General features: G+C 46.4%; 1 protein-coding gene across 1 annotated transcript in view; it reads left to right on the top strand.

The window, feature by feature from the left end:
• Positions 1-13,987, top strand: part of GALNS (galactosamine (N-acetyl)-6-sulfatase) — a 38,311-nt gene that overhangs the window by 2,155 nt on the left and 22,169 nt on the right. Inside the window, 8 exon segments of the mRNA XM_063411130.1 lie at positions 270-393; positions 1,554-1,628; positions 2,591-2,693; positions 4,830-4,973; positions 5,858-5,924; positions 6,026-6,153; positions 6,845-6,984; positions 8,147-8,250. Coding sequence (XP_063267200.1) covers positions 270-393; positions 1,554-1,628; positions 2,591-2,693; positions 4,830-4,973; positions 5,858-5,924; positions 6,026-6,153; positions 6,845-6,984; positions 8,147-8,250 — 885 coding nt within the window.

Raw genomic sequence — 13,987 nt, 5'->3', positions numbered from 1 at the left:
GTAAGAGTGAAGGCACTGGGCTTCTTCCAAATGCTTTAATACCTGTTAATAAATCATGTAATCCTGTGTGTGCCTCAATTTCCCTCCCACCACGGAAAAATGTTGGAGTTCCCTGCAGGGTGGGAGAGATCATTTTTGTCACATCTGGGAAGTGCTGAGTAGGGAGATTGTAAAAATCTATAAATTAAGTGACACAGTGAAAGTGTTATGTGGGCCCAAAAATGTGATTGTGGGAATGGACTTTGACATTTGGTGTGTTCCTTTTGCAGATGGGCTGGGGGGATCTGGGAGCTTTCGGAGAGCCTTCGAAGGAAACCCCTAACCTAGACCAGATGGCTGCAGAGGGGATGCTTTTCCTGGATTTTTATACTGCCAGCCCCCTCTGCTCTCCCTGTGAGTACGCTGCAGTTTGAACCATGGAAGCACGAGAAGCATCTCCCTCTGAGGAGTCTGGGGTGTGTGCCAGCCTCTGACATGGACTAACAACCAAACCAGTGACTGCCCTCAGGCCACAGATTGGATTTGCTGCTTTGATCTTGCATTTTGCTCCCTTTTTATTTGTGTTTGGATTGGAAAAGCGACAGTTTTCAGTTTGTACAAAGAACTGGTTCAGTGATCAGTCCAGCTAAGGGATTTTTATACCATTTCAGTTCAGAATTCCAGCCCCAGTCTTTGCATTTTTTTCATCTTTCTCGTTTTGGGTTAAACAAAGCAGGATCTGAACTGTTGCTGGACATATTTGGTCTGATTCTGTTGGCTCTGGTGAGACTTTCATGCAAGGAAAAGCAGCAGTTTGTGTCCTGCTTTTGACCCTGGTGTCTCACAAGACTCTTGGGACAGGGACAAGAGATAAAAGGAACGTTTGGGTCTGGGAGAGGCAGATATTTTTCTCCTTGTTGTTTTTTCTGTGAGGTGGTTTCTCTTTTTGCTTTCTTTTTTCCCTTCAAACCTGATTAGCTGCCAAGAACTGAAGCAAAAATGAAGAACAGGAGCTTTTTATTTGGGCTCTCATTTAGGGTAGCACTTGCCAGTGTGTTGATGATTTCCTTGCTCAGAAAAGGCATTTAAAATATGCTGAAATCCTGCTAATCCAGTGGTGGCACTGCATATGCTTGAAGTTAAACATCTGTTTAAATATTCCCTGCAGACAGGACTTGACTTTTATTGTCAAAGCTGGACAGCTCTTTCTTTGTATGTCATGATTTTTGTTCAGTCAAGCTCGAAAGCTTAGCCTTGAGCATCTAATCAGTTTGTGCTAGGATTTTCTCTTCAATACATAATAAATATATATATATAACTGAGATATAAGGGTTGTTCCATTGACTATTCAAAGGAATGACTCTCCACTGTGGCTAATTTAATAAAGGGGCCAAATTTCAGCTGGAATAATTCAAATGATGCATCAGAACTGATTCTCTCCATGGCTTGTGGGAGGGCTGGTTGTGACAAGAGGACACTGCCACCCTCCAGTCAGTGTGCTGGCCTCATCCTCCTACAATAACCTGAATATTAAGCAGAGAATGGATGTAAAGAGATGTTTGTGTTGTTTGCAGCAAGGGCAGCGCTGCTGACGGGCCGGCTCCCGGTCAGGAATGGCTTTTACACCACAAATGGACACGCCAGGAACGGTAGGAGCCTCATTCCTGAGCCCCCTTCCCCTCCTGATTTCTCTCTGTGCCTTGTAGGAGGTTTCTCTTTGCACCCATGGGTGTTCCAGAGTGCCACCAAACCCTGCTAAGTGCTGGTAATAAGTGTGAATTTTATTGCCTCCTCCTCAGATTAAGAGGATAAACCAGGCTGCTTGATGCATTTGTTTCTGCTGGCTGAGAAACGTTTCCTCTGGGCAGGGGAGTTGGGGAAGGAAAATCAGGTGGGGGTGTTAATAAAGAGGGGAGAACTGGCTGCTCACAGGTTTATTCAGCAGGCAGTTGAATAAATTCTACCCAGTTTTAGAGCAGTTTTCCATCCCTCGTGCCTGTGGTGCTTCCAGGGATGATCCCTGGGTTGGTTTGGGTCCCAGGGTGACAAATGCCACGTGCTGGGACAAGGCTGGGCAGGAATCAGCACCAGGGGTGGATTCCCAGGGCAGAATCACTCCTGAGAGCCTCAGGGGCTGGCAGAGACTCTTCCCTTCTTTCAGAATCACAGAATGAATTAGGTTGGAAAAGACCTTTGGGCTCATCAAGCCCAGCCTATAATAAATCAGCTCTCGGAGTCTGAGCACCTTTATTGATTATGTGAGTTAGGAAAAAGCTGCCTTCATTTTAGAAAACACAAAGCAATTCTACAACATAAAGACCACCCCTAAAGCACCTGATTTTCTGTGACATCTCCCTTTCAAGGTGAGGTGAGTGGATCTCACTGCACTCTGGGGTGGCAGCTCCCTTTATTATTTCCCTCATGCACAAGTGGGTGGAAATCTCCCTTTGGTCTCCCTGAATCAGTTTATTCTCTCCATCCCATGGGAGCACTTCCAAGGAGTGGCATTGCTGGGACTCCAAACTAATTGCTGTTTCTGATCCTGTACCTGAGGTGTTTGCTGTAATATTCTGAAGAGTAAGAAAGGTGTTTTTCATTTGTTTTTCCACAGCTTACACACCACAGGATATAGTAGGAGGAATCCCAGATTCTGAATTACTGCTTCCAGAGCTCCTGAAGAAAGCTGGCTACACCAATAAGATCATTGGCAAATGGTAAATTTATTTGGAGCTCTCTTGGTTTGAGATTTTACTCTGTGTATGTTGGGAAGGAGCAGCAGAAAAAACAGAATTACAGGAAAAGAACTGTTTTGAAGCTCAAATGTCCAATTTTGGAAAGTGTGATGGATCTTCCTCCTGCTGGGATCAATTCCTGAGCGTTCCCATTACAAGTACTTACACATATCTTCATGCAAAGAGTTGGTGAGGTTTTATATGTGTATTTGTGTTTATAAACTCCTCAACTCTGTGCTTTTATCCACACCTCACACCACTTATTTAATCAGAAAACACTGGGATATTCTGTTGGAATTTGCCTTGAGCACCTACATGGTTTTTATCTTTGACTCTTGCAATGTTGGTTTTTTATTAAAAAACTGAATTCCTATGGAAAGTATCAGGAATTTCTTTATCAGTTTCATTAATAAATTAGAGAAAGGTGGATTTGAACAGTGGTTGGATTCACCTGCTGGAACTGGGAGGAAAGCAAAGCACCTTAAGACAGTGAATTATTTATCAGCACAAATCCAAGCAGGAAAGGAGCCCTGAAGGATCAGCTCAGTGGGCTGGGTGCAATCAGCTGCAGTTCAGTGCTAATAAATGGAAATTCATACACCCAGGGAAAAGGAATAAACAAGGCAAATGCAGATTGGTGCCAGTTCTTTGGGGGAAAAAAAGCAAATCTGGAAGGACCTGCAGCTGGTAGCAGGAGTAGGACTAAGCAGGAGTGTGCAGGGCATTATTGTGCATCCAGAAACTTCTCCTGGCCAGGGCTGGGAGTGATCCCTGCTCCCTGGAAAGGTGTAAAGAAATGCAGGGTAAAACTGGAGTCTCATGCTGGCCTCACAGAGGTTTGCCAGCAGAAAATTTTCTTACTGTTTCATCATCCCTTCTAAAATCTTTTCAGGGTGTCCAGTGACAGTAAATTCCATGGTTTAATTATAATTTTGCAAGTCAAGTATTTCCCACGACCGGTCTGGAATTTGTTGTGTTTCGTTAAATCTCAATTTTTTTGTGCTGTAAGATGCAGAGACTGATCTGGATCTCAGTCACTGTTTAATGTCTCTGTAAGTTCTTTTAGGGCTTTCTTAGAATGTTTTTCCATCTCCCCTGTTGTAGAAACAGGCAGGAATAACTTTGTGTTCCCATGTCTACAAATGAAGAAAGGGTGGAATCCTGCAGGTCAGACCTGCAGAGGCAGTTACATCATCGAGCTGTAATCATAGCTGAAATGAGGATTATTTCTGTAATAACTCAGTTTGCAATAGCTCAGAGTAACTCTAAAGATCATTTTCCTCCAGGGAATGCATTTTATGCCTTTTATGTTCAGAAGGTGCAGAGGGGGATGGCACAAAGTGGACGGGGGCAGATCCAGGCTCGTGAGGGGAAGATGAAATTATTAAATAAACATTGAGCTACCAAGATCCTCTTTAGAGACAGAGAGATGGGAATTCTCTGTCTTCAAGGTGCTATAAATGCAGGAAATGTAGAATTTGCAGTACAAAACCTGGAGATTAGAGAGGAGCTTCATCTGGAAGTTAAGGAGGGAGGATTTTCAAGCTGCACAGTAGAGAGGAGCTGTCATCAGGAGTAGCTAAAAGTGTTTTATGTCCACATGTGCACACAAAAACCTCATTTCATTTCCATTGCGGTCTCTTTGTACCATTTTGGCAGCATGAATGCTCCATAAAGGGGATGAGGATGGAATGGTGCATTTCATGAGCTCTGCCTTGTGTTTTTACAGCTCAGTGGGATAACAGGGACTTGTCCTAGGTCAGAATCCTCAAGTAAAACATTATGTGCATCTCTGCAGTGGTTTGGGGCAGTGTAGTCCATCAGTGCTGATCATCAGACAGCATGGGAGAAGACACCAGTGGAAGGAAAAAATGGAAAACAGTGATTGGAGAGTAAATAAAATGGAATATAAGTGAGCACTGGGGTGAGTCTGCATGGCTGTGCTTGCAACAAGTGTGAGAGAGCTCAAGGCACTGCTCTGGAGCCTTTTATGTGATTGAAACGCTTTGAGTTTTGATTTCTTAGGCAGAGAAGAGAGAGAATGCAGTTCTTGCATGCTGTTCTGATGAGCTGAGGTTTGCAGAGGCATTTTAAGCCCATTTTTGCTGTTGTTGGCAGGCACCTGGGGCACCGGCCGCAGTTCCACCCGCTGAGGCACGGCTTCCACGAGTGGTTTGGGTCCCCAAACTGCCACTTCGGGCCCTACGACAGCAGGGAGCGCCCCAACATCCCCGTGTACAGGGACTGGGAGATGGTTGGCAGGTAAGGCAGCTCCCTGCCTGCCTCTGGGCTGCTCTGGGCTCTCCCTGCTGCCATCACACCCCTGGCTGGGCTTTGGGCATCCTTCCAGCCCACACCGTGCTGGGGTTCTGTGATTCTGTGCTCGATAAAGATCCAACACCGTGGCCAACCTGGGTGTGTCGTGTGGCTGGGGCAGGGATGTGGAGCTGCCCTCCCAGAGCTGTGTGCTCATCCCTGGCACCCTGAAGGCTTCCTGAGCTTTCCACTCCACTCTTGGAAGCTGCTCCCATTCTGTACTGAAAGACCTCTTTGTTCCTTCTCTTCCTGTTTGGAATAACATTTTGTGTGTTTGCATAACTCCATCCCCTGCTCCCAGTCTGCAGTCTGGACCCTTCTTGTCCATTCATTTCTCACTCTGGTGTTGTCTCATTTCACTGCTGTTACTGCCCTGAGCACTTCCCCAGGCCCTTCTCTGCTTCACTGGTGGCTGAAGATCCCTCTAAAATAATGTTTCCAAAGCAGCCCAAGTTCTGCTTCCAGCATTTCTCTGTCTCACTGAAAGTTGTTGTGTACATCTGAAATTTTATTCACATTTCAACCATCTCTTTATGAATTACCATGAGATTTGGAAGCATTTTGCCCCTTACAGCAAAAGGCCAGTCCCTCAGGTTTGTCCAAAACTTGAAGTCATTAATTTGGATCAAGCTGTGTCACCACTCTCTCCCATAAGAACAATTATGGTGACATATTTTTAATATCTGAAGAGACCTTGCTGAGTGGTAACTGTGACTTGTTTTTCACCTCCTTACACAGGGAAAAAATCCATAAAAGGAGAGAAAATCTTTTTTTCTGATGTTTATTCCTTGGAATTGATTTTTTCTCTCTCTGACTCCTTTTATCTTAAGGTACTACGAGGATTTCAAAATTGATCTGAAGACAGGTGAAGCCAACTTGACTCAGCTCTACCTGCAGGTACTATTTTAGTGCTGCCTTCTAAGCCAAGGGAACTTCATGGGTTTTTTTGGAGAAATCTTGACAGCAGAGGATAAATTCATTTTTATTGTTGTTTACAGGAAGCTCTGGATTTTATTAGCAAGCAGCACGCCAGCCAGCAGCCATTCTTTTTATACTGGGCAATTGATGCTACCCACGCTCCTGTTTATGCCTCCAAACAGTTCCTGGGCACGAGTCAGAGAGGGCTGTAAGTTCTGCTTTTGGGGATGTTAATTTGGGGTTGTTTTAATTAACACCTCCTGCAGCAGTGGTTGGGGGATGGATCACTCCTCAGGGGGGTGTATGTGGTGAAATGCGTTATTTGCTCGGATTGTTCTTTCAGAATTTGGCTTTAATCTGAACAGAAGCTCACGTGACCCCAGGGGGAGCAGGGGGCTCTAAGCTCCTTTGCCAGTTGTGTGAGGAATGAAATGCTGTCTGTGGCACAGATGATTTTTTAGAAGGCTTTTGTATGATTAGTGCCTGTTTTAAAAGCCTATAAATCAGAGCAGCAAATAGAAAAGCACTCCTAAAAATGCAGTTTGGAGGAGGCAAAGAGCTCTGTAGACACTGGGAGTGTTGCCTCAAAGAGTTTCTAACCATAAGGAAAGCTGTGTTATTACCTCCCAGTCTGTGGCAAGGTGGTTTTGCCTCTGTGTGGGAATTTTATGGCTGAATTTCTCTGCCCAAGAGTGGCTCACACCTGAGCAAACCCTGACCCTCAATACCCCAGAGGGGCTGCTCTCTGCAGGCAGAGACACAAACGTTTGCAGTGGCAGCAGAAAGCCTGATGCACGAGAGGGATTTCTGCAGCACAGGTACAAATTAAATCCACTGAACACGTTGTGCTGACCCCTTTTTTTGCTGCTCTGAGTGTTCTGCATCTCCTTTTGCCTCAGGTACGGGGATGCTGTGCGGGAAATCGATGACAGCGTTGGGAAAATCCTGAAGCACCTCCAGCAGCTGGGGATCAGTGAGAACACCTTCGTGTTTTTCACCTCTGACAACGGGGCTGCTCTCATTTCAGCTCCCAAGCAAGGTGAGGCTCAGCTGAACAAACCTGGCCTTGACTTAATCTTGGCTTAAATCAAGGCTTAAATCTGTCTCTCCAAGGAGAAAAAAGCCCTGTGTGTGGGATCTGTGTTATGAGTTAGGAGAAGCCTCAAAAGACAGAGTATTTATGTTTGGAATAATTTATGTTCAGTGCTTCTGGTCACTGCTGGAGGAGGTGTCCTTGGCCAAGTGGAATTTTTCCTGCCCCAGTGTTGCTGTTACCTGTGTGTATTTGCACTGTCAGGGAGGGAATATTCTGTAATTTATTGAGAACCAGGCTCAGTAACTTAGCAGGGTGTTTACTGTCCATCTGCCAAATGCATATTTCAGCCTTCTGAGCAACTAGAGAGAGTTCAAGAGTCCCTCATTCTTTAGCTCTCATGAAAAATATCAAGAAGAGAAACGATTTTTGTTACCTAACAGATTTTCTTTTGTTTAAGTGATGGTTTCTCTGAAACAAATCACTGCAAATTGATTTTAGAACCTGCTCTGTTCTCTTTGGAGCCAGGCTTGGCTTGTGGTTATTGAACCACAACGCAGGGAGTAACCTGAGTTCTGATTTCAGCTCAGCCACTGGCTTTGATTCTGTGTGGCCTGGAATCAGTGAGACCTCCCTGGTTGTTCCTTGGCCAGCTGAGCTCCAGGGTTGGGTTAAAACTCCAGATATTCCTGCAAAGCCCTGGCCCTCTCTGAGACTGACCATTCAGGGAATGCAGGGTTATTTTTCTCATTCTTATACCTTCATCTAGTGTTCTGGTACTATAAAATCTAAAATCATGATGAAAAAATGCTGTTTCTGCCTGAAAGTGTCAAATTTCCTTTGGTTACAGACAGCAGCTAACACCCTTTTTGTTTGTTTGGGGTTTGGTTTTAATTTGGTTGTTGATAGCAAGTTATGTTTAACTGTGACTTTCTCCCTGTGCTGAAAAGACACTCCTAAAATTTCATCACAAATGGATATTGAAAAAAAAACAACTAAAAACACAACAAACAGGAAAGGAAATAATGACAAAAAACCCAACTCTGGCTGTGTTGTTTGAAGAAGCATCCATGCAGAAATGAGAATTAATTTCAGACCAGCTCGGGTGACAACGTCCTTTTGAAATGCTGATGTTTTGTGGGGTTTAAGGCTTTTTTTCTGCCCCTAGGAGGAAGCAATGGGCCTTTCCTGTGTGGCAAACAAACCACCTTCGAGGGTGGCATGCGGGAGCCTGCCATCGCCTGGTGGCCCGGCCACATCCCCGCAGGAGGGGTGAGTCTGAGCCTGGGGCAGCTCCTGGCAGCGCTGGGGGCTGCAGGGAGTGGGGAACTCCTCGGGGGGCTCGGGGGGCTTCACTTCACCCTCTCCCCGTGGTGTTTGTGTGAGTGAGGAGCTGCTGCTGCCCCAGACAACGCTGCCCTTTTAATGCAAATTTGCATTTAGAGGGTCTGTGCTCAGCTTGGCTGTGAGCACACGGGGTCTGCTCTTGTCTTGCTGCTCTTTTTAAACCCTTTACTCTTTTGGACCCCCGTATTTCTCATGTGTTGGAACAATTTGGAGTGTAGAGAGCAGGAATTTGTTCCCCACACTCTCCGTGCCCTGACTGCCGAGCGGTTTGACCCTCACATCTCTCACTTTGGTGCTTGATGAAAGCTGCACTCAGGGAGGTTTAGACAGCACATTATTGCTGTGTGCTGCCTGTACACAAATGCAGATATGATCACTTCCAAATAACCCCCCAGTGGCACTGGCAGCCCCCCTTGTCCCAGCTCTCATTACAGAAGGATGCAATCAATCCTGCTGCAGCATGGCAGGGACAGCACGGCCCCCTCCCCCTGGTGAGCATCCCTGAGCCCTGCAGAAAGTGATCCTTCATTAACTGGGCACCGTGCTCCAGCCTGCAAACCGGTCATAAATAAAACATTTGTGGAAGTTGCATTCCATTGGGGTGGTTTAATTGAGGCAGGCTAATGATAATTTATCATTTACATTTAGGAGGGACCATGAGGCAGCTCAGATCTGCAGCTGAGGGCAGGAGGGTGGTTTGGTTTCATTATTTTTCGAGAGTTCACCAAACCTACCAAGGATGGTTTATTATTTTTCTAATTTGAAATGAAAACAGTCTTTTTGTTTAAATTTAAACATTTCCATAAAGCCTTTGCAAGCCAAGTACAACAGCCCTGGGCTAGCAAAGGAGAACATGAAACTGCAGCTGAGTGTTTTGTTTGCTGGGTCCAAACTAAATAATGTGCTAAAAGTAAACATGCATTATAAATGGGGACGAGAAAATGCCCAAATTTAAAAATTCTTTCCATTGTAGTAACTCTGAGGATAATTAAGAACAGGAGCAGAGAGAAATCCTTGGGCCTGCTTCTTTTCTGCCTGGCTGGGACCCCTCTCCCAGGTAGTTTTTGGGAGCTGCTGCTTGAATTCCTGGGAAGAGGAATTGCTGTGCAGAGCTGTGTGTGCAGGGTGGGCTGGGCAGCTGAGCTGTGCCTGGAGCTCCCAGATTTTGGGATGCACCCAAAATCCCTCCTCCACCACGCCAGCATCACCCTTAAGCAGGTGCTGAACTTCAAACCCTCATTATTTGCTGCTGCTGCTGCTCAGTAACTGTGATAGAATCTCACCTGTGTTTTCTGCTTGTGTTCTTGCCTTCGAGGCTCCGGCACTGCTCCCTCAGCAGCCCTGACCACAGGTGAGAGACTTGTGTCCACCACTGCATCTTTGGCTTTTTTTTTTCTGTACCTTGCTGTAGCTTCACCGTTCTCTGGATGAGTTTAAACTGCTCGGCCCCAGTGCTGTGCACTCCAAGCAGCTGTAAAATGTGGGAAAGCTGCTTCAAAGTCACTCATTGCTGCTTCTTTTCAAGAGCTGAAGGAGACAAAGGCTTGGGAGATCTAAACTTCAGCACAAAGCTGAAGGGTCAAGTCCTTGCTGTGCTGGGTTTGCTCCATGGGCAGTGATTGTTTCTTTCAATTTGAGGAGCAGGGAAGGGCCAGGAGCTGTTTCAGGTGGAACAGCTGCAGCCAGGAAAGGAGAGTTTGTGTCTCTGGCCAGTGAAATCCAGTTATTGTGTGGAAAGCTCCATCTGCTGATGGGAATGCTCCAGGAAAACCTCATTGCAGCTTTGCAGTGCCTTGGGAAAAGGAGGGAAAGGGACTTTTTATATGGGCAGATAGTGCCAGGACAAGGGGGAAAGGCCACTGCCAGAGGACAGGGATGGGTGGGATATTGGGAAGGAATTGTTCCCTGTGAGGGTGGGCAGGCCCTGGCACAGGTGCCCAGAGCAGCTGTGGCTGCCCCTGGATCCCTGGCAGTGCCCAAGGCCAGGCTGGACAGGGCTTGGAGCAGCCTGGGACAGTGGGAGGTGTCCCTGCCCATGGCAGGGGTGGCACTGGATGGGATTTAAGGTCCCTTCCAACCCAAGCCATTCCATGATTCTACCTGGCAATTTGTTAATAATTTTATTGATACACAAGACAGGGGGGTTTTGTTTTTATTAAAGAGCACATTCATGTGCTGGAATAAAGGAGCACCTCGATCTAAACATGAGGAGTGAAGGGACAGGGTGGGAGCACCTGCCAGGCTCCCCATGGAGCTGGGGATAATTGGTGCAGTTGGCTGGTTTGCAGGTTTTTGGAGGGGAAAGATGCCTCAGGAGTGTGTGTTGCTCTTGGCATCAACACTCAGTGAGTTCTGCTTCCCCACCAGGAATATTTATTCCCACACAAACAGCCTCGCTGCACTTCCCTGCTCGGCTCCGTTTTCCAGGTGAATTCACAACAAATCAGCGTTTCAACATTCCCCACATCACATCTGCCTTCTGGAAGGATCCAGCTGGAAAAAAAATCATATTCTATTGGTATTTGAATCCTCCTCCTCTCTCCCCTCGCCCTCCTCCCCTTCCTCTCTCGTGCCTGCTTCCTGAAGGAGAAAAGAACATATCAACCCAAAGACAGCATTGCAACCTTTTCTTCCCTATCTCCCATGGGGCGCAAATTGAAATTGAATTAGACAGGGATATCAGGTCTGCTCGCTGTGATAACTGTAAAAGGATTTTATTTAAAAACACCCTGACATTTGTTCACCCAGTTTCAAATATTTAGCTTTCCTCCTTTCCATTCCTGGCGGGGGCGACTTTATTAATTGTCGCCTTTGATTCAGAGTTAAAGCTTGAAAGAGCTGATAACAGCACTGGGGACTATTTCTTCCAGCGCCGTGGCCCACAGCAAAAGGATTTCATTTTCTTAAAGACGTTGTGTGGATACTGAGAGTTTATTAAAAAGAAGGGGGGGAAGGAGGGGGGAAAAAAATCCGTCCTTACGTGCGTAATACCGGCTGTTCCTCACTGATACAGCAATATCTGATCTCCCTCCGTTTATATATTATTTATTTTCTCTGGGCTGTTGCCCTCTCTGGATTTTTCTTTTTCTTTTCTTGAAAAAAAAAATGAAATAAATAAAAGGGAAAGGCAACTAGAATGAAAGAGCCCTGTTGACAGGAGAAAATGGTAATTTTTTTATTTTTTCTCTGAAAATACTTCAAAGTTTTATAGAAATATTAACCTTTTTTTTTTTTCTTCCCTTTTTCCTTCTTCAATGTGGTGCTGCAGAGCACAGATAAATCCAAGTGGCTGTGGCATGGGCATTTAATTTCCTTAAGAAGTTTTCTCTGCTTCACGGCAAAAATGTTGTCTGAGACCAGAAACGTAATTGGATGATTAAAGAGAGTCATCTACATCTGGTGCTGGTTAATAAGGGCCAGGACAAGGGGAGCGTGCTGGCCCCCCAGGATTGTCCCCACGCTCTGGATAAATGAGGTGACATTAAAGGCACGAGCCCGGGGTCAGCAATTGCCTCTTATCAAAAGATTGAGGCGCTGGGACGGAGCCACACCAGGAAAAGTGACTTTTGGATTAGATGGAGAAATTGTGAGAGCTCTGATTACAAAAGGGCTCAGCCAAGGGCTGGGTGTGGGAGCAGGAGGGGTCAGAGCTGTTCCTCTGGGAGCTCTGCAGGGAATGAGCCCAGGGGCTGGGCCTGAACTTCAGCCCTGGGGAGCTGGGGCTGCCCAGCCTGGGGGGACAGAGGGACCTCAGCCATGTCCTTGTGCAGGGACAAGGTTCAGAGGGACCTCAGCCATGTCCTTGTGCAGGGACAGGGCTCAGAGGGACCTCAGCCATGTCCTTGTGAAGGGACAGAGCAGGGACAGGGCTCAGAGGGACCTCAGCCATGTCCTTGTGCAGGGACAGGGCTCAGAGGGACCTCAGCCATGTCCTTGTGAAGGGACAGAGCAGGGACAGGGCTCAGAGGGACCTCAGCCACGTCCTTGTGCAGGGACAGGGCTCAGAGGGACCTCAGCCATGTCCTTGTGCAGGGACAGGGCTCAGAGGGGACCTCAGCCGTGTCCTTGTGCAGGGACAGGGCTCAGAGGGACCTCAGCCGTGTCCTTGTGCAGGGACAGGGCAGAGCAGGGCCCAGCTCTGCTCCCAGGGCCCAGCACAGGAAGGATGGGCAGGAGCTGATCCCAGGAATTCCACCCGGACATGAGGCAGAGCTGCTTTGTCTGTGCCCAGAGTGGGTGTGCAGTTCCCTCAGGAGACATCCCAGAACTGCCTGGACACCATCCTGCACTCTGGGGTGGCCCTGCTGGAGCTGGGAGGTGGGACTGGATGATTAAAAACATTTTAAGGAGAGGAAAATGCTGCACTAAAATAAGGAATAAATATTCTCCAAATCCCATCCGAGCTGGCCTTGAGCACTCCCAGAGCTGGGGCAGCCACAGCTTCTCTGAGAAACGTCTCCCTTAGTGCCTGCCCCAGGGCCAGGCTGGGCAGGGCCTTTCCCAGGCCATGGATAAATCCTGAACTCGAGGGCTCAGGTCCTGGTGGTGTGGGCCAGCTGATCCAGCTGCTTTCCCAGGGATTTCCACTGCCAGGTTTCCTCTTGTGCTTCAAGCTTTGCACTTTGTTTCCTCCCAAGGAATTGTGGCAGGATTCTTGCATGCAGCTTTAATAAGATGTGTTCCTGCCAACACCTCCTGATGAATGAAAGCCATTAAAAATTGAAATGACTGTAATCAAGTAATGTGATATTGTAATGTTAAACTTGTAATTAGACCCCTGCATGTTACTTTCTCCAGCTCTTTTATTTTTTTAATTTCTTAATTCTTCCTTTGTGTTCACTTTGTTCAGCCCAGCCTCTTAATACAAGGTTTAGTATCCCATTTTTTTTCCTTTGTTTTTGAGCCAGCATCTCACAAAAACTCATTTATCATGTCATCATTTGTTGCATTTAAATAATTTGTGTCAGCTTAGAGGCTGAGGGTCTGTCTGTAAGTAAAAGGAATCAGAAGTAAAAAGTCTTTGATAGTACCAACATTGTTCTGTTGGGATTGGAGTTGGATTTTAGCAGAAATTGCTTTGGTGCTCACAGCTGTGGGGTTGTATGCAATGGTTTCTTGTTTCCCAACAAGTGCTGTGGCTGGAAATGCTCTTTTCCTGTCACATCTCATCCTGGTGCATCCTGGTGCTCCTGATCTGGCAGCATCTGCTTTAATTGAGTGTGTCACTGACTAATTAGACACCCTACGACAGCTCCCACAATCGGGGAGGGAGCAAAGACTCAGAAAGAATCAGGCAGAACACACTTGGTAGGGTTTTAAAATATAAATAATTAAGAGCAGAGAGATGCATATGGCTTCCAAGTAAGGAAAAAGGGGAAAAAAACCCTTGCACATCTCCATTGAAGCCAAACCCAGATGTTTTTCTCCCTTATTAAAATATGGACTAAAAATACCACAACTTTACAGTTCTTGAATTGTTGGAAATGGTTTGCAGATGAAGTCATCAGGCTCTTTTTGTTATTATCCATCTATCCCTGTGCTTTCTGGGAACTCTCTCAGGGTATTCTGGACCCCAGAGATGACCTGGAGAAAGGAACAAATCAAGGACTTTTTTTTCCCTTGGTGTAAGTGCTGATTTTTCAATCCACAAATGAGCTGGAAT

Source organism: Prinia subflava, chromosome 13 (genome assembly GCF_021018805.1).
Source record: "Prinia subflava isolate CZ2003 ecotype Zambia chromosome 13, Cam_Psub_1.2, whole genome shotgun sequence".
NCBI lineage: Eukaryota > Metazoa > Chordata > Aves > Passeriformes > Cisticolidae > Prinia > Prinia subflava.
Note: the sequence above shows the minus strand (reverse complement) of the source record. Positions and strands in the feature narration are given on the sequence as shown.